Source organism: Heptranchias perlo, chromosome 13 (assembly GCF_035084215.1).
Source record: "Heptranchias perlo isolate sHepPer1 chromosome 13, sHepPer1.hap1, whole genome shotgun sequence".
Lineage (NCBI taxonomy): Eukaryota > Metazoa > Chordata > Chondrichthyes > Hexanchiformes > Hexanchidae > Heptranchias > Heptranchias perlo.
The window spans coordinates 29399654-29424356 of record NC_090337.1 but is presented as its reverse complement, the minus strand read 5'-3'; the positions used below and the strand labels follow the sequence as shown (position 1 = coordinate 29424356).

Sequence of the window (24703 nt, the reverse complement as noted above, 5' to 3'; positions counted from 1 at the left end):
TCAATTACGCTTTGTGGTAGCGCATTCCACATTCTTACCACCCTTTGGGTAAAGAAGTTTCTCCTGAATTCCCTATTGGAGTCATTAGTGACTATCTTATATTGATGACCTCTAGTTTTGGACTCCCCCACAAGTGGAAACATTTTCTCTACCTCTACCCTATCAAACCCTTTCATTATCTTAAAGACCTCTATCAGATCACCCTTCTCTTTTCTAGAGAAAAGAGCCCCAGCCTGTTTAGTCTTTCATGATGGTGGAAAAAATTTAGAAAATGGAAAACAATAGGGATTGCAGCACAAAACTGTTAGTAGAACCAGCTGAGTTAACACAGAGTTAATACAAATGGCTTTTGGCAAGCACTATTTAAACATTATATCCTTATGTTCACTACAAGTAGTGATCACTAAAAACAGATTTCACTGTATACTAGTTGTGTACATTTCTTTACAATTACAAAATATTGAAAATGAATTCTTACAACTGATTTCTGTTGATGAAATTTTATAATGTAAAATCATAATGTTTAAGACCTAAATTTCACTCTGTTAGCATATCTAAAGAAGGAAATATTAATTAATTCAAAACCCATTTCTGGCGCGTTGCTTTACATGTCAAATGCATTTCCCTTGCAAGCTTTTACATTTAAGAACATTTTCTGTTGAGAACCTTTTGATGCAATTGTTCAGCCTGTATTTCTGCTCTGTTTTGTAACAAGTGGTTTCAAACTGAAACATTCATTTTCCTGGGCTACTTACAAACAGTATGAGGCGATCCTAGCATGAAGCTCTGGTTATGCCTTACCTTGCTTGTCATTATGTGCAGTGCATGTAATCTCTCTACAAGCAACATTTAGCTCTACTAATGAAAAGCAGAAAATCTGCAAAGATGTTACCATTGGGTATCTGGTAATTTTTGTCTTGCAAATGCATTCATAGATGCTGCATGTATTGCTTGACCCAATTATAATGAAACTGATCCACCTAAACAGTGTTCTTTAAACTTCTTTTAAAATAGGCGTCATCTATGCTGAGAGCATCCATAGTTCCGACTACGTAAGTGACTGTTAAATGCTTTGAAATTTTCAAGTTAAAGTCTTTTTCTATACGAATGTGTCTCCTGTGGTGCTGTTCATATGTAGTCCAGTCCTGAAGTGCAGTTTTATAGCAGTGCAGCAGCAGCCTAGATGTGACTGGTTTGTCCACGGCTGTAATACAGCATATTTACTAAGGCAGTAAAACATGACTGACTCAGTTTAAAAAAAATGTATCTACCTTTTGAGGCTGAACGATATGGGTCTCGTGTAATATTTGTAATGCTATTTACCTGCCACCTTGCAACAGTTACTTAAGATGCAAGTTTGTTCTTCTCTTCCAAAACCTCTTATTTCCAGTTATTTATTGTATATGTTCTGTGTTCCACTGTGGGTTTGCAGTATTTGCTTACGGTATAGGTATTTTATTTGTTTATCTTTCACTCCTCTCTTCAAAACTTTTTTTCTTAGATATGATTATGAAACATATTTTTCTCTCCTTTACTTCCTGCAGTTCTTGCTGTAGCTGTTCAGTGAAACACTTCCTGAGGGGCTATTTTCTCTAGTCAATGACCAGAATCTGATCACGTGGTTATTGTGATGGATATAGAGATCTGTTACATTTCAAATCATAAAATTTATTTTTAAAATAAAAAAAGAACTTGCATTTATATGGTACCAATCACAACCTCAAGACATCCGAAAGCACTTCACATCCAATGAAGTACTTTTAAAGTGCAGTCACTGTAATAATGTAGAGAGATGAAACATACATTTTGCACATAGCAAACAGCAATGAGATAAATGACCAGATAATCTGTTTTAGTGATGTTGGTTAAGGGATAAATGTTGGCCAAGACACCAGGAAAACCTTCCTGCTTTTATTTGAATAATACGATGAGATCTTTTATGTCCACCACTTCAGTGCTCCCTGAGTACTGCACTGAAGTGTCAGCTTAAATTATGTGCTCAAGTTTCTGGAGTGGGGCTTGAACCTATGACTTTGACTTATGGGTGAAAGTGCTACCACTGAACAAAGGCTGACACTTAATATCTACTTATGAGACATGGCTAGCACTTTAAATTTAATTTGCTGTAACAGGTGGTAGAATTGATTAGACATGTAGTAACCAGATCATATCCATGGCTTTTTATACTTACTTGGGCAGAAAGGCACAATTCATATACAAATATGTTTTGATTGCAAAGTAAATGGAAACCACTTAACACAGAATGCTTACTTTATCTGGAAAACGATCACTTTAACATAAAGAGATAGATGACACATTTAAATGGAATTGGGTTTACGAACATAAGAGATAGGAGTGGGAGTAGCCCATATGGCCCCTCGAGCCTGCTCCGCCATTCAATAAGATCACAGTTGATCTTTGACCTCAACTCCACTTTCCCGTCCGATCCCCATATCCCTTGATTCCCCTAGAGTCCAAAAATCTATCGATCTCAGTCTTGAATATACTCAATGACTGAGCATCCACAGCCCCCTGAGGTAGAGAATTCCAAAGATTCACAACCCTCTGAGTGAAGAAATTCCTCCTCATCTCAGTCTTAAATGGCCAACCCCTTATCCAGAAACTCTGATCCCTATTTCTAGACTCTCCAGCCAGCGGAAACAACCTCTCAGCATCTACCCTGTCAAGCCCCCTCAGAATCTTATATGTTTCAATGAGATCACCTCTCATTCTTCTAAACTCCAGAGAGTATAGGCCCATTCTACTCATTCTCTCCTCATAGGACAACCTTCTCATCCCAGGAATCAATCTAGTCAACCTTTGTTGCACCACCTCTAACGCAAGTATATCCTTCCTTAGGTAACGAGATCAAAACTGTACACAGTACTCCAGTTGTGGTCTCACCAAAGCCCTGTACAATTGTAGCAAAACTTCCTTACTCTTGTACTCCAACCCCCTTGCAATAAAGGCCAACTTGTCATTAGCGTTCCTAATTGTATGCTGTACCTGCATGCTAACTTTCCGTGCTTCTTGTACGAGGACACCCAAATCTCTCTGAATGCCAACATTTAATAGTTTCTCACCTTTTAAAAAACATTGTTTTTCTTCTATTCTTCCGATCAAAGTGAATAACCTCGCATTTCCTCACATTATACTCCATCTGCCACCTTCTTGCCCACTCACTTAACCTGTCTATATCCCTTTGCAGACTCTTTGCATCCTCCTCACAGCTTATTTTCCCACCTAGCTTTGTATCGTCAACAAACTTGGATTCATTACACTCTGTCCCTTCATCTAAGTCATTAATATAGATTGCTCCCTTCATCTAAGTCATTAATATAGATTGTAAATAACTGAAGCCCAAGCACGGATCCTTGCGGCATCCCACTAGTTACAACCTGCCAACCTGAAAATGACCCGTTTATCCCTACTCTCTGTTTTCTGTCCATTAACCAATCCTCTATCTATGCTAATATATTACCCCCAACCCCATGAGCCCTTGCGTAACAATCTTTTATGTGGCTCCTTATAGCATCTAGGTGGAATTCAGAATAGTATCACTAACTTGATAAACTTTGATCAACTGTGGAAATCGCCTTTTAATCTTCTCTATCCCAAGTTTGAATTTGAAAGGGTATTAGACTTTTCTGGGGCAATGTGTTGCTAGCACATTAGTTATTTTGAGCTCATTGACATAGAAGCTGGAGATTCCATGGTGTTTGCATGAGACCTTTGGGTGCTGATCCAGGTTTAGTACTTCTAAGAGTTAGTGAATCGCAGCATGTTTTGTTATTTTTATATATTCAACAAACCATAAGTTAAATGTTCCGTAATTAAATGAAATTTGGCGTATTGATTTTCAGTTACTGTTTACTTTTAATGAATCTGATTTGTAGTTAATAGTCTAAGTTGCACATTGTAGGAACATAGGAACAGGAGTAAGCCATTCAGCCACTTGAGCCTGCTCCACCACTCAATTAGATCATGGCTGATCTGAACCACAACTCCATTTACCTGCCTTAGCTCCATATCCATTGATACACTGACCTAACAAAAAGTCTGTCTATTTCAGCCTTGAAAGCTCCAATTGTCCTAGCATCCACAACCTTTTGGGGTCGAGAATTCCAGATTTCTACAACCCTTTGTGTGAAAAAGTGCTTCCCGATTTCCCTCCTAAATGGACTAGCTGTAATTTTAAAATATGTCCCCTCGTTCCTGACTTCCTCCACCAAAGGAAATAGTTTTTAAACATTTTAAACACCTCGATCAGATCACCCCTCAATCTTCTATACTCAAACAAATACAAGCCAAGTTTATGCAACCACTCCTCATAATTTAACCCTCTAGGTCCCGGTGTCATTCTGATGGTGTTTATTGTTCTGCTATCCAAAGACTGGGAGGACATTGGTCATTTGAATTAGCTAATTATAATTACAAATGCTTCTGTTCAATTTCTACGTTATTAGACATTGTGCATATAAAGTGATACTCCAGGAGCGAGGGCTTAGTTATAAGTGTGGCTGAACAGGAGAGAAATATCTGGGGAAGCTACTAAGTGCAACATTTATTCTGTAGTGTAGTGGTTATCACGTTCACCTAACAAGCAAAAGGTCCCTGGTTCGAAACCGGGCAGCAACATTTTATGACTCTATAACGAGGGGGCATAGATTTAAGGTGAGAGGGGAGAGATACAAAAGGGTCCAGAGGGGCAATTTTTTCACTCAAAGGGTGGTGAGTGTCTGGAACGAGCTGCCAGAGGCAGTAGTAGAGGCGGGTACAATTTTGTCTTTTAAAAAGCATTTGGACAGTTACATGGGTAAGATGGGTATAGAGGGATATGGGCCAAGTGCAGGCAATTGGGACTAGCTTAGTGGTATAAACTGGGTGACATGGACATGTTGGGCCGAAGGGCCTGTTTCCATGTTGTAAACTTCTATGACTTCTATGACTCTATTCACAATGGTCCTAGCTGGTTGACTGATTTTGGCACAGTATCTGGGGCCAGAGGAGGATATCTGAGGCGTCATATCACCTCATAAACATTTGTTTCTGACTGCAGTGCAACTGTCAGTCCTCTCAGTAATGCAAAACCCTCATGCTCCTCAAGATTATATTAATTCAAAATTTGTATTTAATAGGGTAAGTTGTATAAAAAGTTGAAAAAATTAAATCTTTTCACTTTTTTCCCACCACTTGTGCCTCACAGTTCGGAAACTTTCTGTTTGGGTTTACAATACCCGCTGGGTATTTAAATACATCCACAATACTAGAAATTTTTCAAAAGCACACAGCAGATCTCCCATGGAGGTACCTTCTGGGTATTGTAATTCCACAGTAGTAGTGAAAACTGCAGCTCGCACGATACACTAATTTCTCACGCACAGGATTTTCCACAGGTGCTAGAACTCTTCAGTCCTTTCTACCTGATTGTTATGTAACATGGGTTGTCATGGTGTATTGTTTGGATTTGTAGTTCCATAAGAACAAAATGTAAGCAGCTCCTGTGTTACATCCCTATCTCTCTCACACACATGCACAGCTAAAAAATTCCAGCCTCTATGCCCAGATAAGATTTCCAATTCGGGCCTCAGGCACCAGAAAAAGGGCAGGTCTATCCAGGGGAACTTTTTTGCAAGTATTTCTGACATTAATTTTGTGAGCAATTTTTAATGTGATATGTTATAAATGTTATTTCTTCTTGTATATTCTCAATATACAACTGGAAATAACATTTATAACATAGCACATTTTTTAAAAATCACTAACGTTGCTCACAAAACAACTGAAAAAGTCTGATGAAATTATTTGAGCAGCTGGATTGATCAGTTTTGTGGTACTTGCTGCTTAGTGAATGGTCGCTTTGAAAAAAATGACTGATGTGATTGCCCAATTTCCTGCTGCTTAATCGTTCCTTATTGGTAGTCACTGATGGAATTGAACCGTTTACGATTGATTCATGTTTAATCAATTGCATATTTGATTTGCTGAAATGAAATTGGTTACCTTAATTAGGCTAAAATTAAAGCACATCGTCCCTTTGTGACTGCGGTGTTCTTAAATTGTAACTAGAATATCATACCATTGACAGTGTGTTATGGATGTGCTTTTACTTGTGAAAAATGGTTTACGGTAAGTTATGGTTGTGTCTTAAGAGAGTTCTTTCACAAACAAAAGTGAGTTACTTGACTGAGTAAAAATAGAAAAGAATAGATGGGATTGCAGTTATTTCTCAATTATTTAGTCCACTGGTGTAGATCATTCTTCCATAAGGTCCTCTTGCGACTTCTTTTGACATTTGTAGAAATTATGTTTCGCATTTTTTACATATATACTGTCACTATTCTCATTAGCATTTGCACTGGAGAAATTGGATTGTGAAGCCTTCAAAATTTTTCATTTGCAGAATGATGATAACATGGAGTGTGGCATAAGGACACCTAGATTGCCAGAGAACATAGACACATACAGTTAACCACCACTAGACAATAAAGCAATATAGATGAGTATATAATGGGCCATAAGGGTGCATGTACACAAATCTTTGAAGGTGGCAGGACAAGTTGAGAAGGCTGTTTAAAAAAGCATATGAGATCCTGGGCTTTATTAATAGAGGCATAGCGTACAAAGGCAAGGAAGTTATGCTAAATCTTTTTAAAAAAACACTGTTAGGCCTCAGCTGGAGTATTGTGTTCAATTCTGGGCACTACACTTTAGGAAGGGATGTCAAGGCCTTAGAGAGAGGGTGCAGAAGAGATTTACTAGATTGGTACCAGAAATGAGGGACTTCAGTTATGCAGAGAGACTGGAGAAGCTGGGATTGTTCTCCTTAGAGCAGAGAAGGATAAGAGGAGATTTGATAGAGGTGTTCAAAATCATAAACTTTTTTGACAGAGTAAATAAGGAGAAAATGTTTCCTGTGGCAGAAGGGTCAGTAACCAGAGGTCACCGATTTAAGATGATTGGCAAAAGAACCAGAGGCGACATGAGGAAACGTTTTTTTTACGCAGCGAGTTATAATGATCTAGAATGCACTGCCTGAAAGGGTGGTGGATTCAGATTCAATAATATCTTTCAAAAGGGAATTGGATTCATACTTGAAGGGAAAAAAATTACAGGGCTATGGAGAAAGAGCAAGGGAGTGGGACTAATTGGACAGCTCTACCAAAGAGCCGGCACAGGCATGATGGGCCGAATGGCCTCCTTCTACGATAGCTCAGTGGGTACATGGTGTGGTGTACATCCCTTCACAGTCAAACAGACAGACAATACTCATTGTATAGGCTCATACAAGAAAAATAGATATTTGGGCAAGGTACTAAAGAGCTGCTGGCATCTATCAAACCATTTCCCAGTATAAGTCACTACCTTCAAGAAAGGAAGCCAGAAAACTGGAGTGGAGGGGGTGGGTCATGGTGGGGGTGGGGGGAGGAAAGAATCTTTTTGGTGCATCATTGTATGATGTGATACACAAGCACTATGATATCAATTGCTAAATTTTGCTCTACGGATGTGCAATACCCTGAAATATGACACTTTTGAGGTGCCTTAAACACAAAACTTTTAATAATGTTGCTTCTAATGTTTGTTTTCATTCTTTAGGAAATCTAAAGATGTACCTTTATTACCATCTCTTGATTATGAAAAGTTGAAGAATGATTTGACCTATGGAAATGATCGACTTAAGGCGCTTCTTTTGCAAGCAATGCGTTGGGTATGTGTGAAATTTAGTTTAACTTTGGTTAATCTTTTTACAGCGTCAATTATTTTTGATGCTTTTGCTATTTGACTTGGAACCAGTGTGATGATACATTGTTTCCTGTCCATGCAGTACATTCTGAATGTAGATAATCAGGTCCAATATGTATAGTAGTTGTATAGAGCTCTGAGAATTGCTGAGATTTAATTTTGCGCTTGCCCGCTTCTGAAGGATACATTCCATCATTCCCCTTCTTTATGTCGCCCTTTCCAGAAATACCCTTCTTCCCCACCCAACTCCACCCCCCACTCCAGTTTCCTGGCTTCCTTTGTTGAAGGTAGTGACTTATACTAGGGAATGGTTTGACAGATGCTAGCAGCCCTTTCATACCTTGCCCAAATATCTATTTTTCTTGTTTGAGCCTATACAATGAGTATTGTCTGGCTGTTTGACTGTGAAGGGGTGTACACCACACCATGTACCCACTGAGCTATTGAGGTTCTTAAACCTCTACTCTACAAAGCATGAATTGACTCCACATTCTGGTTTGTTAATACCAATTTCGCTCTCCTCTGCTCCCTTCCATTCCTTTTCTGAAAGCACTAACTTCTTGCTGAACTACAATTTTGCCTAAGCAGTCATAATTTATACATGAGCCTTAACAGTTAATGTCATAGGCTATTCAACTGCAGCAGGTATTACAGCAATGCCTGATCCTATCTGCCCCAGACACCCACAAAGATATACTTCCAGCAAAATTTTATTGTCCCGACTTGAAGTTTTGCACCATCTGAATTATCCTGATTGAGCAGCCAAGGAATTAGAGGCACTGGTATGGGCACTTTGTTGGGAGCTGTATATTGATGGCTTCTGTCTTAGAGGATGTTCTGGCTCATCCGTAACTTGATGCCAGACATACAATCTGACAATACACAGATGGTGGTGGTGAAGAGGTAGAGCTGGATATCTTCTGTGTACATATGGAAGCTTACCCCAAATCTATGGATAATGCTGCAGACGGGTGACATCAATAAGAGGGTGGTACTCTTGTTTGGGTAGATGTACTGGCTGTGTTGGGACAGATAGGAGTGGAACCAGATGAAGACAGTCCAACCACAGTGCACCATGGAGAAGGGGCTGTGAAGGAGGCTTGGAGTGCGACTGTTTTGAATGCTATGGAGAAGACAAGGAAAGATACTGTGTTGTGACGACAGAGTGTCATTAGTGACTTTGATCACAGTAAGATAGCAGCTGGATTGAAGGGAACCACGTGTAGAATTGTGGGAGAAGTGATTATGGAGCTGCATGGTGACAAAGCATTCAAAGATCCTAAAGAGGAAATGGAGGTTGGAGATGGATTGATAGTAGAAGAGGAAATAGGGGTAGAGTGTGGGATTTTTGAGAAGCGGGATGATGATGGCAGTTTTGAAAGGAAGAGGAATGATGTCTAAAGGGAGCCATTAACAATGTCGCAGAATATTGGGGCAAGGCAAAGTTGTTGAGTTAAGTGGCTACGATTTTGGTGGGAAGCAGATTGAGGGAGCAGAAGAGGCTCTCGTACACGTGATGAACATGGCGAAGGCTTGGGGGAAATATAGAGGAAGCTTCAGAGTTATAATGGGAGAGAAAGGGGAACTGAGGGGTCAAGCAGAGGAGGAAGTGGTGGCAGAGGCACTTGTCTGGATAGTTACAGTCTTGGAGGTGAAAAAAATCTAGAAACGTCTGCACTCGGCATTAGAGCTGAGGAAAGAGGGGTCAAAGGATGCATTGGCCATTGGGAGGAGGAGTCTGGGGTTAGCATGGTCAAGTCAGATGTACCATTGACAGTCCAGGCCAGGCATGCGACAGGTGAGCTCAAGTCTGCAGCTCTCAAATTAGAGGGATTGGAGGTAGGAACTACACCAGGGGTGGGAGAGCATGAATGACTTGGTGGGGAGGAGGGCAGGAGAAGTTGGGAAATGTCAAGACACCAGAGCTGGATGGAAACCAGCCAGTCAAGAGGCAGGTACTTGGGTCTGAGGCAGCAGCCAATATGTGCATGCAAGAGGATACAGAGGAAGAGCCAAATTTACATGAACAAGTTGAATGTAAAAGACTGCAATAGACTACTGATACTGATCAAGTTTTTACCGTCACAAAAAACTTTGTAATCCATCTTCATCAATCCACTGCAGAGTCCAGAAGCATAACATTAATTTTTTGTGGCCAACTTTAATTAATTTAATATTTCATATCAACCTGAAAGTTAATTAGAATACTAATGGTATCAAAATGATATAGTTGGTATTCTGACAGATGAAAAAATATGAAGATTTATTAATAGGTATGGTGCAGAATTACAGATTACTATAATATATTTTTTGGCTCCCATAGCGGCTGACACAGTCTCATCCTGGAGAGCAAAGGGATACAGTCCTTCAGGCTTACATTAGCAATGATCTGCTGGAATGTCACAATAGGAACCAGGTTAGTTGGTTTTTTTCTTTAACCTAACAACATTTCTTCTGAATCAAAAAGCTTTGGTGTTTGAACTCTACTGTATTTGCATTGTGGTAAAACAGTGTTGCCATTTCATCATAGTACAAGTAAATTGTTTTATTTTGTTCTCCCTCATTTCCTACAGCGCATCTCTTATGTGGCTCGAGGCAGGGATTGGAGATGGTATTAACACTGCGGATGGCACCAAATTTATTTTAAAAGGGTGCATCCGTTGCAATGACCTGGCTACACAACACTGAGTAGAACGTTGGTTGTGTACATAACATGCTTTTGGGGAAAGGGGGTGAATAAAAATACAAAGCTTATTGTTAGAGATTGGATGATGCACTGCTTTAGTAAAGTGTTCTTTATCTCTCGGCCCTAGATTCAAATGCAACCCAGACTGCCAGATGTAAGGATCCTGTTTAAAAATAGGTTGGCCACTCTCAACCCAATTACTAGAAAGTGTGAGACCAAGGTACAAACTGTCCATAATTGGGCAGTAAAATCAGCCATCTCTCTAGAGAGGTCATATACTTCCTCAATGGCTTTATGAATGGAAGTACCACTCAGTTTGGTAATGAGCCATGAAGATTAGTACGGTTGCACAAAAAATAAGAATTTTTGTATTTGTTAGGTTATCTGTTTCTTTATTGCTGGCCACAATACACACAAACGGCTAAGGTCAGTTATTGCTAGCTATTTCTACCAAGTGAGTAGATTTTACATTATGGTTTTGGTAATAATTGCAATTCAGGGCATGGCAGATATTTCTATAGTTTTGGAAGTCCTTGGTATACAAGGTTGGTTTGTTTGGCATATATTTGATGGGGACCGGCTTAGAAGGTAATTCCAAATAGGGGTATGGTAGTGTATGGTTTTTTTACTGGACTAATAATCCAGAGAATATGAGTTCAAATCCCACCATGGCAGTTTGAGAATTTGAATTCAGTTTTTTAAAAAAAATCTGTAAATAAAAATCTGTTAACAGTAAAGGTAACCAAGATTGTTGTAAAAATCCAACTAGTTCACTAATGTCCTTTACGGAAGTTGTTTTGAGTCTAGGACTTGTGTTGGATAATTCCTTCCTCATCCTTTTTAATAACACATTAGAAAAGCTAGAGACCGTAATGTGTCTGACAATTAACTTCATTTATTATTGTTTCAAAATATTCATCTTAAGACTTCATACAGAGTAATACTCGCAGCCCTACGCCTAAAACGTGCGTGTGAAGAACTTACTGTGAATCATGAGTGTTGCTTACCCAAGCATGTTCACACTACCTCGCCTTGAAGGTAGTCAAAGTTCCGAAAGAGCTTTGCTTTGTATCTGTCTTACAGTTCTTGCTTGGTTCAACTTTACTGGGTGTTATATGACCCTTAGATCATTGAACAGATTGCTGGACAATGCTGGGGAGCCTTATGTCCTGTTACATTGTACCTTTGCTTCCTTTCTTTGCTCTTCCCGAATTATAGCCTTTTTTGTACCAGCCTTTGACACTTTATTTCTTGCAATCTCTATAGTAAAAGGAATCTATTCCCTTATTCATAATGCAGTAATTTCCTTCTTTTACACTCCCCTCCTGCTGTGATTAAAAAGCCTGTCTTTTAAAAGCCTATGTGTGTTATAACTTAAACCCTTTTAGCTCCATATTATATAATTAATGCCAACTAGCTTATTTATTTCATAATCTATATGTGCCTATCCTTACAGAGTACAATGTCTTCGGCGCTGACATTCATCCTTCTCCAATGTTGTCAGTGTCATTGAGGGGAATAGATAGTTTAAATCAATTCTGACGACAATAGCTATTCTGTCTTTGTTCTGTATTAGAATAATGTAAAAGCATTTCTATATTCTTACATTCCCAACCTCGAGACTTGAAAAGGACCTCCTTTTCATGGCCTCACAAACTTAATTTCTGATTAGAGCTACCATTTTTAGCGTATTTTTTCTTATCCTAACTTATTTCAGGGTTTTTTTTAAAATCAAGCAAACCATTACTATGAGGGCAATCAGCATGACCAGTTGTGCTACAAGCGGGAACAGGGCTGCTGTCCCGCATTGAGGACCTCTTCCCACCATTTAGGGTTGCCCAGGGTGGCAAGAGACGCTTCAATATCATCATTTTGCTGCTGCGTAGTGATGATATTGTCCCTGAGAAGGGCTGATGCATTACAGTGTAGATTGAAGACTCAAGAAAGGGGCGGAATTCGTTGGCCAAAATTTACAACTACTCGTGAGGCTTCTGTCTGGAGGGTAATGTTTACTTGAATTTCTGTAACATTGTGGACCAATATTTTATCCCCAATTTTAGTCATTTTGGTTGGTGTAAGGCAAAATGTTGACTACCAAACCAGACATACGGGGCCCGATAATAACGCAGAGGCGGGATCTGAGTGGGGGGGCCATAGCGGGCGACAAATATGTAACATCATGGGATGCGATGGTCCAATTTCAACAGGTATGCCTCATTAACATTTTACTTCTGGGTTTTGCGTCTCCACTGCGCATGAGCGGACGTGATGCGGATCTGCATGGCGTGATTTTACCTCGCCTATTTAAAGGGCCACTTCAAAGGTGCAATGGTGGAGGAGGTTTGGCGTTCTGTGGATTGTGTTGTGTGAAGTTCAGGTTGAGAGATGGAATCAAGGAGGGCAAAGGCTGCGCTCAGATTCAATGACGCTTCCCTGGATGTACTGCTGGGTGCAGTAAGGCCAAGGAAGGAAGTACCCTACCCTAGCAATGGGAAGAAAGAAAAAAAATCTGCTGCCATAACAAAGAAGGCATGGTTGGAGGTGGCCCAAGAGGTGAGCAGCAGGAGCATTATTATGAGGACTTGGATGAAGTGCAGGAAGCGTTTTAATGACCTAACCAGGTCAGGAAAAGTTAACAAAGTTGCAGATTCACCTACATCCTGTCGTGCACCTCCCCCTCACTCTGACTTGTCAAGTGTACTCCATTCACATTATTCCTCGCACACACTTAAGTTTCAGCAGCACCCATCATTTCCTTTCTATGCACTTTCTCACCTCCCTTTTCCTCCATCCACCACTGCGGCTCACCCCAATCCTTATATAATGTGATACCACCTCAATAAGCTCCCCTGATTCTCAGCACACATCCTCAAATGCATGCCAGTGCCACTCGTGATGCATCTGCCTAATAGTGATCCTCACCGAATGCACTGCATCCATCGGATGCACACATGCCTTACAGCCACTCATAGGTTGTTGTGCCCCATTGCAGGAGAAGAGAGCGCAAAATACAAGCGAGAGGGAGAGGACCAGAGACGAACCCCCACAGATCGTGGAGCTCACAAATGCCGAACCGGAGGCTTTGAACGTAAACAGCATATCAGCGTCCCTGATCATCACAGACGTGGATACTGGGACTTCATTGCTGCAGAGTGATAGACTTAATATATCTGACCCACATTTCCTACAATACTAAGTCATCTTGACTTGAATTCAGCACTGAATGAAATATGATCACCTTAATTATGCAGAATTGCAACATTTTTCAGGGCCATCACGACATCCTCCAGGGCCATCACACCCCTGCCCAGAAATGACGAGGATTCCTCAGAGGAGCTCATTCCTTCTGAGGGTGCACCGTCACAGGACACAATCCAACCAGGCACCAGATACGAGCATTACAGTGGGTTCTGTTAGAACGTTAGGTGGGTTCTCACCTGGTGAATCACAGTTCACAAGTGAGCACGAGCAGAGAGTGGTGGTAGGGACAGCTGTGGAAAATCCACATCGGAGGGCGCAGTCCTCTCCAAAAGCTTTGCTCGGCTGGACGTAGATGCTGAACGCTGGGGGCCATCAATGAAAAGGAGAGTGATAGAGGGTCAGCAGCATATTTGCAAGGTACTGGCAGATGTGCCAGGCACACTGTCTACAATAGCACAGAGGATGGAGGAGTCCAGCTCAAGCATTTGTGGTTTGATGTTACAGGCCATTGCAAGGATGTCATCCATAGATAGCCTGGCCTCCTCCATGGAACTTCGGTTGCGGCAATCTGATCAGTCCTTGCAGGCCCTGACCACAGCCGTGCAAACCATGGATACCAACAGCCTTAAACAGGATGACAGATACCTTAAATGTGGCCTTACGAGGTGTCACTAATCTGCTCCAAGCTGCTCCCCTGCAGAGAGGTAGGAGTGATGTGCTGCTGCCCCAGGAGAGGGATGATGGCGAAAGGGGACATGGAAGTGGGAAGTCCACTCAAAGCGTTCCCATGTCTCACCCATTGCTGCCTCTGCCCCCGCCCCCGCCAAAAAACAGTACCTGACATGCTGCCTCCTCTTCTGATGGCTGAGTCTGCCCTTGTGCAGGTTGAGCAGTCTCACGGGCTCCAACACCCAGAGGTTGTCAGCCGTGAGCATCTCAAAAGTCCAAGCAAGGATCAGAGCAGCCTGCCTCTACCTCTGCTGAAGCCACAGGGGTTGCACCATGAGGGAGCAGTAGGGAAAGGAAGCGAAAAGCTTTGACGTTCAGAGGTTATGCACATGGGTGTTTATGAAAATGTGTTAGTAAGTCTCATTTATTTATTTATTCACATAAAATGTATTTTCCTGTGTTTCCCCAGTCTTGCCTGCCGAGTGCCAATTTGGGTTTTCAGTTGCTTGGTGTTAAAGTGAGGAATGAATTGACTGAGACCAATTGCTGCATGTGCAATGGGTGGATGGTTGCTTTGTATCAATGGGGGCGGGGGATGTGATAGTTAATTTGGTCCAGTGTGAGTGACCAACCTAACCATCGAGCTATTAGGGAATCTTGAGCAGCAACGTGAGCGGATGGTCTGGCGTTAGGTGCCTCATCTTCCTCTTCCCCGTCCTCCTTCTCCTCTCCATTTGAATTCTCATCAGATGAAGAGTGCTGAACAGCTTGTTCCTCCTCCACCTTGCTGCTTGCACAACTTAGCACACCACGATTATCCTAGAGCCCCTCGCTGGCGAGTACTGAAGGGCTCCACCAGACCTGTCCAGTCACCTGAAACGCATCTTGAGCATGTTGATGACTTGCTTGATGACACATCTGTTTGTCACATGGCTGGCGTTGTAGCGCTCTTGGTGGGATTCCTCAGGTGTTTTATTCCAGGTTTGAAGGGGGTATCATTTGTCGCCTAGCAGCCACCTCTTAAGGGTGGTTCCAGGTATGAACAGGTCGGGGATGTTGGACTGCCGCAGTATGAAAGCATCGTGACAGCTCCCAGGGATTCTGGCGCATACCTGCATGAACCTTTTCCTGTCTTTGCACACCAGCTGCATGTTGAAGGAATGAAATCCCTTGCAGTTGACAAATATTCCTGATTGATCTGGTGGTCCTTGGATTGTCACGTGTGCAACCGATGGCACCCCTGTACCTTTGGGAAGCCAGCCATAGATGTGAATCCGAGTGCCTGCTCATTCTGGCTATTGTCATCACAGGAGTTTACATACCTCCCAGCCCTGGCAAACAATCCATCAGTCACCTGCTGTATTCATTTATGTGCAGCCGACTGGGAGACCCTCGATATGTCACCGGTAGCACCCTGGAAGAAACCAGAGGCAAAGAAATTGAGGGCGGTGGTGACTTCCACAACCACTGGTAATGTGTGGCCACCAGGTCCAGCAGGGAGCAGCTCTTCTTTTAGGAGGCTGCAGATGTCTGTGACCACCTGACATGACAATCCCAGCTTCATGAAACACTGCTCTTTCGAAAGGTCAAGGAAGCTGAGCCTCTGTCTGTACACCCTGTTATATGGGTAGTGCCTCCTGTGAACTCGACTCCTCTGTGGCACCTCCGTTTTGCTGCCAAGTTTCCCGAACCCTGGGAAACCCGTGCAGGGTAATTTCAAATCACTGCCAAAATCTCATGATAAGGACCCTCATTTAAATATTACAATCACTGATCTGCCTCTCAAGAACGGGTTACTCGGACGCACCCAATCCCACCACAGTTAAACAGAAAATAGACGCGTTTGCGGCGGGTTGGGATTGGGATTCAGATTTTTGCCAATTTAACCCATCAACGCCACTCCCAGCCCACTCCCACCTTACTTGGGGTGGGGTGGGGTGGGTGGTTGGTTAAAATTCCCCCCCATGGTGTAGCTCTTTCTGCACATTAGTTCTCTTTGCATTCCATCGATCAACCTGTATGGTGCAGGTTTTGGGGATTCTGCATCCAGGTTGAAGCCACATATTAATGATGAGCTCTACAGCACATGCAGCCACATAAACAGACACCACTTTTCCTGGAACAGCAAGAGTTATCTGGGGCTTTCCAGACTCCCTCATTCCCTCTAACTAGTATCCTTGGATAGTTTACAAACTCCTTGAGTGTATCATCTTCCAACAAGTTTATCAAATCCACTTTGAATATTTCCATCGGTCTTACATCAACAAATAACAGTATTGCCACTATCACAGGAATCAGTCTGAAATAATGTCACTCTGCTTGCAGGCTTCCTTGAATAGTATACTGATCCATATCTTCGCACCAATCCATATTTCCATCTGATTTCCAGATTTTTATTTATTTATCTAATATAAAATTTGGTATCCCATTGTTTTTTTATATCATGTAATTCCTTTTTGGATTTGATGAAGTAAAAATCTTCCATACAAACTATACGTGATTCCCTTTGATATCCGTTGTTTTTTTATAGTCTTTGTTGTTCTGAATGATTGCCGTATTAACTTTATCTCTAACCTGTCCTGATCCCTTTGCCAGCCTTTAATTAAAACCAGAGACTCTCCTTTTCCTGATTCTAACATCCCCGTCTGCCTATTTATTCCTTTAAATAATCCCTTTAATTGCTTGCATATTGTTTTATCATGTTCCCACATTCTCTTTATGTCAATTCATCTGATTTTTTTCCCAAATTGCATTTATTAAAATTGTGTACTATTTCTCTTAGCATTGCATGATTAAAATCTACGTTCATACGATTACATAAATCAGAAGGCAAAGATACAAAAATTTTTATTAACAAAGTACAAATAAGCGCAAATCACTCTCAGTCTATTATTTGGTCCGTCTCCTCGTCTCGGACATTGCGTTGATTCATCCTGGCCAATTTAGTTTTGTTTAGTCAATTGACGAACTTTCCATTCTGCAAGATAAATATTGGCCTGCCTTGCACCGCCAATTGCCATTGGTAAGAGAAATATTCAGGTACTCTGGTGCCCCTTACCGGATTGATCATAACGAAACCCATCAGAGCATCAAGGAACATCCATGCCATCCTTTCAATCACAAAAGAAATAATTCTTCATACAGGTTAGAATTTAATCAGAAATTAACCAAATTTATGAACTGAAAAGGGGAGGCCTTTCAAGGGTTGGTGCCCTGAAAGGGTTTAGTGGCAATGTTTTGCTTTAACATATTCATCATCGGGCAGCATAGACGTGTTCCGGGAGATGCTCTTTCGTGACCTGTCATGGCTTCAAAAGTCAAAAGACATTACTTCAGTACTTTAGACACAGTTCCTCTGATTGCCATCAAAATCAGGGGTATCTTAAGATCCCTGTCTCACTGACTACTTTCTCCAACATAGTTTTAACCGTTCTATTTGTTCTTTACACCAAGCCTGACACTTGTGGATGGTATGGGATGTGGAATTTCTGTTCTATCCCTAACATAGTACACATTTCTTTCATGACCTGGCCCACAAATAATGCTCCATTATCACTGACGATCACCCGCACGCATTCCTCATCTCACAAGAACTTTCAAATGTAAGGAATCTTACAACACCAGGTTATAGTCCAACAAATTTATTTTAAAATCACAAGCTTTCGGAGATTATCTCCTTCGTCATCTGACGAAGGAGATAATCTCCGAAAGCTTGTGATTTTAAAATAAATTTGTTGGACTATAACCTGGTGTTGTAAGATTCCTTACATTTGTCCACCCCAGTCCATCACCGACATCTCCACATCAAGAACTTTCAAGGCAGTGAGCGCGGTGGTATGAGCTGATACTTAAAAAAAAAACTTAATACAGTATGTTTTACATTCAGTGATTCAATTTGGCAAATAGAAGTAAGGAGTTAATTACTTCTTCACTGTGAAAAACCTTTGGGGGTTGGAGTCATTCAGTACAATAGATTTCAGATTTGCTGTTAAGTCAGTTAAAAAGTAGTGTTTTGAAAAAGTTCAAACTGTAACTTTGTAATTCTCCAACGCTGCTTTTACCTTTTTTTAAATTGTGCATTTTAACAGTGAGCCTCTGTCTGTACACCCTGTTATGTGGGTGGTACCTCCTGCAAACTCGACTCCTCTGTGGTGCCCCACCATTCCAGATGAAATAAATCCATACCATGCATTTTTAATTTAAAATGTATAAATGCTTATATTACTCCTAATATCAACTACATGGACTACAAAGGGTTAAACTGCTTTAAGCTTTGTAAGACAGCTGCAGCAGCAAGACATACATTTAAAGGGACAGTACATGAAAAACAAAAGAAATTCTGTTAGCCTTTTTTTTCTCACAACAGTTTTAATCTCTGATGTTTGCTGTGGGCTTTTAATTTCTTTCTCTTCCTAAATCTTTTCCTACTCTTCACATATCTAACAAAGGAATTTTTATGTAACTGTTTTACAGTCTCTGTTTGCTGTGAAAGGGTTAGTATGAACTTCCCGACCTCCTGCACAATTTCTTGCCTACTTCTTTGTTGGACAAAGGAAAGGGTGTAATGGCATAGAGTACACGGGAAAGGGGGCACTGGGGAACTCTTCTGAAGTCCCAGTAAATTTCTTGGTTGCTGAATCATTACAATTGCTGGTCTCAATCCCGCAATTCCCGACCATATTTACACCTCTGACATTTTCCCTTTTCACTCTCAGTTTTGAGATGGTCCCTTTCTACAGAAACTTTAAATGCTGCTAAACAACCTTGTTCCAATATGCTTGTTGGTCAGCAATCTTATCTTTAAATTGCTGGATTTCCTTCTCCATTTCTGCTTCCATTTCTAACCAATACTGCATCAATTTCTTATTTTCTTTTTCCTTTAACTCTTCCTTTAAACATTTAATTCTGTCAGACAAGGCTTTGGCCACAGAAAACAATCTGTGTATCACAGCGGTCTCAGTCCTGTCCTTTTTAAGGCGCTCCACTAACTTGCCCAGAGAATCAATTTGTCCCATAAGATCTCCAATCTTTAACCATGCCGAGTAGGACATTGGTCTACATACTCTCCTAACTGTTCATCATTCAAATATCCAAAATGAATGAATTTATCCCTTCTACTACCATACGAGTCATATAAAATGGGAGCTGGCCGTTCCAGGATTTGACATTCAAACAACTACTTGTCTTAGCTGTGGCCGCAGTTCACCAAAATGTTGGATAATTCCTTCCTTATCTTTTTTAATAACAGATTAGAAAAGCTAGAGACAGTAATATGTCTGACAATTAACTTCATTTACTATTGTTTCAAAACATTCATCTTAAGACTTCATACAGAGTAGTACATGCAGCCCTATGTCCAAAACGTATGTGTAAAGAACTTAGCGGGAATCGTGAGCATGACTTATCCAAGCCTGTTCAAGCTGCCTCGCCTTCAATGTAGTCAAAGTTCCAAAAGAGCTTTGTTTTATTGTTTTATTGTTCTTGCTGGGTGTTTTATGACCCTTAGATCATTGAACAGATTACTGGACAATGCTGGGGAGCCTTATGTCCTGTTACGTTGTACCTTTGCTTCCCATCTTTGCTCTTCCCAAATTATAGCCTTTTTTATACAAGTCTTTGACGCCTTATTTCTTGCAATCTCTATCGTAAAAGGAACCTATTCCCTTATTTATACTGCAGTAATTTCCTTCTTTTACACTCCCCTCCTGCTGTGATAAAAAGCCTGTCTTTTAAAAGCCTGTGTGTATATTAACCTAAACCCTTTTAGCTCCGTATTATATCATTAATGCCAACTAGCTTATTTGTTTAATAATCTACATGTGCCTACCCTTACAGAGTATAATGTCTTTGGCCTTGAGGTTCATCCTTCTCCAATGTTGTCAGTGTCATTGAGAGGAATAGACATACTTTTTTCATGTGCAGTATTCAGAAGTACAAAATAACATTTTCACTAATTCAGTTCTTCGAATAAAAAATGTTCCACGAGTGTATTTTTCCATTCTGCACTTTTCTTCCTCTTGGCTAACTTGGCACACGCTAGGAACTGAATCTGGAATCTTTGTAGTCTTTATGACACAAAACCATACTATGTGGTGCATTGATCCACTGACTCATGGAGTTACAGTTTGTATTCTACATTATGATGACTAAATTGTAGTTCCCCCAATATAAAAACTTGGTGTAGAACTTACTTGTGTCAGTAAACAAAACAGGCTATCTGTCCAAATGTGACTGCACATTTAATGAAATACTCTGCTAGGGAAAGAGTAAACTTTTCAGTTTTAAAATTAATTTGATTTTCAAGCCAATATTTTGTCACAATATATTGTTTCAAGCTAACTCTAAGTATACCAAGTAAAAGATTCAATAAAAGCTTTTTCCTTGTTGCAGAGGAGCCTAATTAATTTGTTACATTCAAAGAGTGAGATTGTTCGACAGTATACAGCACGACTAATTAATGGGTTTGCGTCGCTGTCACATGGTAAGTTTTTTTATTTGTACTGTCTCAGTTAATATTTATCTGAATTTTGAAAAGTCTTATTTTTTAGCTTATGTAGTTACTCCATATCTACAGTAAAACTAATTTATTAATAATCTCTTTTGACATGATCCAACAGTTTTTTTTTGTCTCCTGTTATGTGAATCAGGCCGAACGTATTTGGCACAGAGCACGATATTATTGAAGATACTTGAAGAAACACTAGAGACTGAGGAGGAGGATTCCATAACTAGAGAAAATGTGTTAGGGGCTCTACAGAAACTTAGTCTCAGGTGATAATAATTTGCATTTATATTGTGACTTTAAGGTAGAATAATATATCAGGATGCTTCACAGAGGCAGAAAGTGGATCCTGAACCAAAAAAAAGAGATTTTAGGAGGGGGGTGACCAATAACTTGGTCAAAGAGGTGGGTTTTAAGGAAGGTCTTAAAGGAGAGAAAGGTGAAGAGGCGAATAGGTTTCATGAGGGAATTCCAGAGCACGAGGCCTAGATGGCTGAAGGTACAGCTGCCAGTGGTGAGGTGAAGGAAGGGGGATGCATACACGTGGAAGCTGACCCCATGTCTTTGGATGATGTTGCCAAGGGGTAGCATATAGATGTGAAAGAGGAAGGGACCAAGGATAGATCCTTGGGAGACTCCAGAGGTAATGGTGCTGGGATGGGAAGAGAAGCCTTTGCTGGAGATGCTGTGGCTATGATTGGAGAGGTAATAAGAATGGAACTACATGAGAGGTGAGGCGTTGGAGGAGCATGGTGTGGTTGACCGTGTCAAAGGCTGCAGAGAGGTTGAGAAGGACAATGGGATGGAAAATCACCACAGTCGTAGAGGGCTGCCTTTGCTTTTGGAGTATCATACTGATTTGGTTCATGGATTAAACAGGTTGCCTCAAAACAGAAAGCAGAACAGGTCTATTTATCCTAGTTGGATTGATTGTGGTATTTTCTGACATAAGCCGTGTTTAATTTGAAAGTGTTGTTTCGTATAATGAAGTGTGGTGACTCAGCACTGCATGTTCTTATAGTAGTACTCTCTGCACAGAGCTCCAGATACTGTGAAAGCAAGGTGCAGCATTACACCTGCAAGTTCCTAGTCTCTCAAGCCCATTGGGGCAGGTGCTGAGCAGAGGCAAGCTAGATCTCTGCAGGGAGGACAAATTTGAAGGTGAATCAACAAAAGTTTCTGTTACTCCTTCTAGCAGATAGTTATAAAACGGCCCTGATAGAGGCAGGTGACATTGTTGGCTGAGGAATGGTTTGGAGAACCTAAAGAAAGGGACATGGGAATAAATAAAAACGGAATGAAAAAATGCACGATCGTTGTCTCCTTGGGACCCTAGATAATTGTTTGTCAAGGAGTTAGTGCTGCCAGATTTTTTTTTTAAAACAAGAAAATGTAATTAAATCAGTATCTGGGTTTGTTACTCACAATTCCTATTGTTTCTACTTTATTTCACCAAACAGAACCTTTATTTACACTGTCATTATTTTGTGAAAGTTATTGTCAGCTGTCATAAAGTTCCTTTATTGCGTTTCAACAGACAGTTCAATTTCTGCAAGTTTCACAAGTCAAAAGTGTTATCCATGTCAGCAAAGAGTTTGAAGTTAACACAGCTAAATAGCCAGGCTACAGTTCTGATACTTGCTTTAAACAGAGCAAAAGCGCAAAAAGAATAATTGTTACTTAGTATTTGTCAATTCCTGGCATCAGTAATAAAAAAATGTATTCTGCAACTGGAATGTTCCTGTAAACTCTTGTGATATTGCTATAAAAAATGCTGTTTGCTTCCTTTTCAGACGAGCACTACAGTCAGCTATGGTTAGAGATGACATTATTTTCTGGCTGATGAACGTACTGGAGGACTCTGATTCCTTGTCGGATTACACTTTGGAATACTCTGTTGCACTTTTCATGAACCTCTGTCTTCGGACCCAAGGTGCAGTATAACATCACAGGCCAGGCAGGGAACTTTTTCTGTCATTGCAGAATGAAGAATTGCAAGATATAAGGGGAAGATTTTCTCTGTGCACCAGGTGTAGCCAAATCACAAACACATTTATAAAGAACATGTTCATGGTTTTGCCACATCTGGTACACAGTGGAAATCTTCTTTTGTAGGTGAAAATGCTTAATTTCTGAATCATCCTGGAACACTAGAAACAGTAGATTTCTATCACAGCACATGCCATCCTTGCTTGCAACTTTCAAAATGCTTTATCAGATCCAAGTTTTATCCAAATATCCAAAATACAGTTTGTTGTGTTTCAGAATTTCTGATTTTAACCTAGGAGGACTTTTGAGTAATTTGCATTAAGACACAGCAATTAAGCTAAATTCAGCTGAACAGAGGTTAAGTCCACAACGTACAGATGCTGGGGATGCGGATTAGGATTCAGCACGTAAGGGATTAGACCCAGTCAAAGCGTCAATCCAGGATGGTATTTTTTACTTACCACATCACTTTGAAACTCTGAGATTCATCAACTATCCGAGAAGAGATTGAGTGATGGGCTGATGTGGCTTCATTCTTGTGAGCTCAGAAGGGAGTGCTTTGGGGCAAACTCACACCTAGGAGGGCAGTGGCTGATTTGATTGGCAGCTCAATTGGCCAAATCCTGGCTATGGAAAGCTATGTAGGGTCACAGGTCAAACTTTTAACTTCCCGTTCAACTAAAAAAGGACCCAAATGCACAGGGAACAGTTTGCAAGATCTGGTAAGGAAGTCAGTCACAGACAGTGAGGGCTCTCACTTTAAGCTGAGTGCTGACCAGTTTCAGAGAAATTACTGGATAAAAAAGTGCATTTAGACTGCTAATGGGAACAGTGTGGCATGCTTTGTTTCTTCCTTTTGTTATTTTCCATGTTATGTGGGGTGTTATGAAATAGGGTAGAATTCACTGTAAATGTTACATTATTCACATTTCTGTCGGTTTAGAATTGGCCTAATCTCACTGAAAAGTTCATCAGCACATGGGGTCACATGCAAGTTTACAGTATTCAGTTCATATAACAACATAACATAACATTGTAATGACCCCCCCCTCCTTTTTCACATGACTAGATATTAGGCAGTAAAGATAAACTCCTGATCATAAGAGCACAGAGTTCACTTAGGGCAGAGACCAATTGATGAACCTGAGTGAATATCTAGTGCAGATCTAAAATTTGTAACACCATCTCTTCATCAAACCTTGAGTTTCTTTCCAAAATGGAAATGCTGGGAACTATACATGTGAATGCATTTATTTATTTGTATTAAAGATGAGGTTGTCTCATTTGTCTTTTTCCTCTGCTCCTCATTTTCCTTTGATTTTCTTTCCTAACTCCTGAGGCCTGGAGGCTGGCAACCCTTTGATATCTTGCCCAAGCAGCTATTTTTCATTTATGAGCCCAGACTGTGAAAATTGATGAGCCATTTGAGCATAGGAGCCATCACAGCCTAACTGACCCCATGCTTTCCTGGCACCACCACTTAGTAATTTCAGTAAGTCTCATTGGATAATGTCCAGAAGCCAGGACTGCGACTGTTATTGTTTTATTTTCCGATCTCTGGCTAAAGAATATTGAGGTGAACTCCAAAGCCCCCAGCCTGACAGATTAAATAACTCAGCGCAAATCAGGGTTTGAGAGCATCTCACTTTTTAAGGTTATTTTTTACCCTTCTGGTTTCTTACGCAACAATTCATTTATGCCTGAAAAGTTGGCCAACCCACTCCTCGGTTTCCACTGATAGAATCATAAAAAGGTTACAGCACAGAAGGAGGCCATTCGGCTCATCGAGTCCGTGCTGGCTCTATGCAAGAGCAATCCAGCTAGTTCCACTCCCCCGCCCTATCAATGTAGCCCTGCAATTTTTTTCCTTTCAAGTATTTATCCAGTTCCCTTTTGAAGGCCCTGGTTGA

The 24703-nt window shown here is 40.8% G+C and overlaps 1 protein-coding gene across 6 annotated transcripts in view; it reads left to right on the top strand.

Moving 5' to 3' along the window:
- LOC137331451 (lisH domain-containing protein ARMC9) overlaps positions 1 to 24703 on the top strand; it is a 99360-nt gene that overhangs the window by 41807 nt on the left and 32850 nt on the right. For all 6 annotated transcript variants that reach the window (XM_067995250.1, XM_067995249.1, XM_067995248.1 and 3 more), the window contains 6 exons: positions 1015 to 1052; positions 7600 to 7711; positions 10070 to 10162; positions 20693 to 20783; positions 20950 to 21073; positions 22598 to 22737. In XM_067995250.1, coding sequence (XP_067851351.1) covers positions 1015 to 1052; positions 7600 to 7711; positions 10070 to 10162; positions 20693 to 20783; positions 20950 to 21073; positions 22598 to 22737 — 598 coding nt within the window. The remainder of the gene's footprint in view (positions 1 to 1014; positions 1053 to 7599; positions 7712 to 10069; positions 10163 to 20692; positions 20784 to 20949; positions 21074 to 22597; positions 22738 to 24703) is intronic.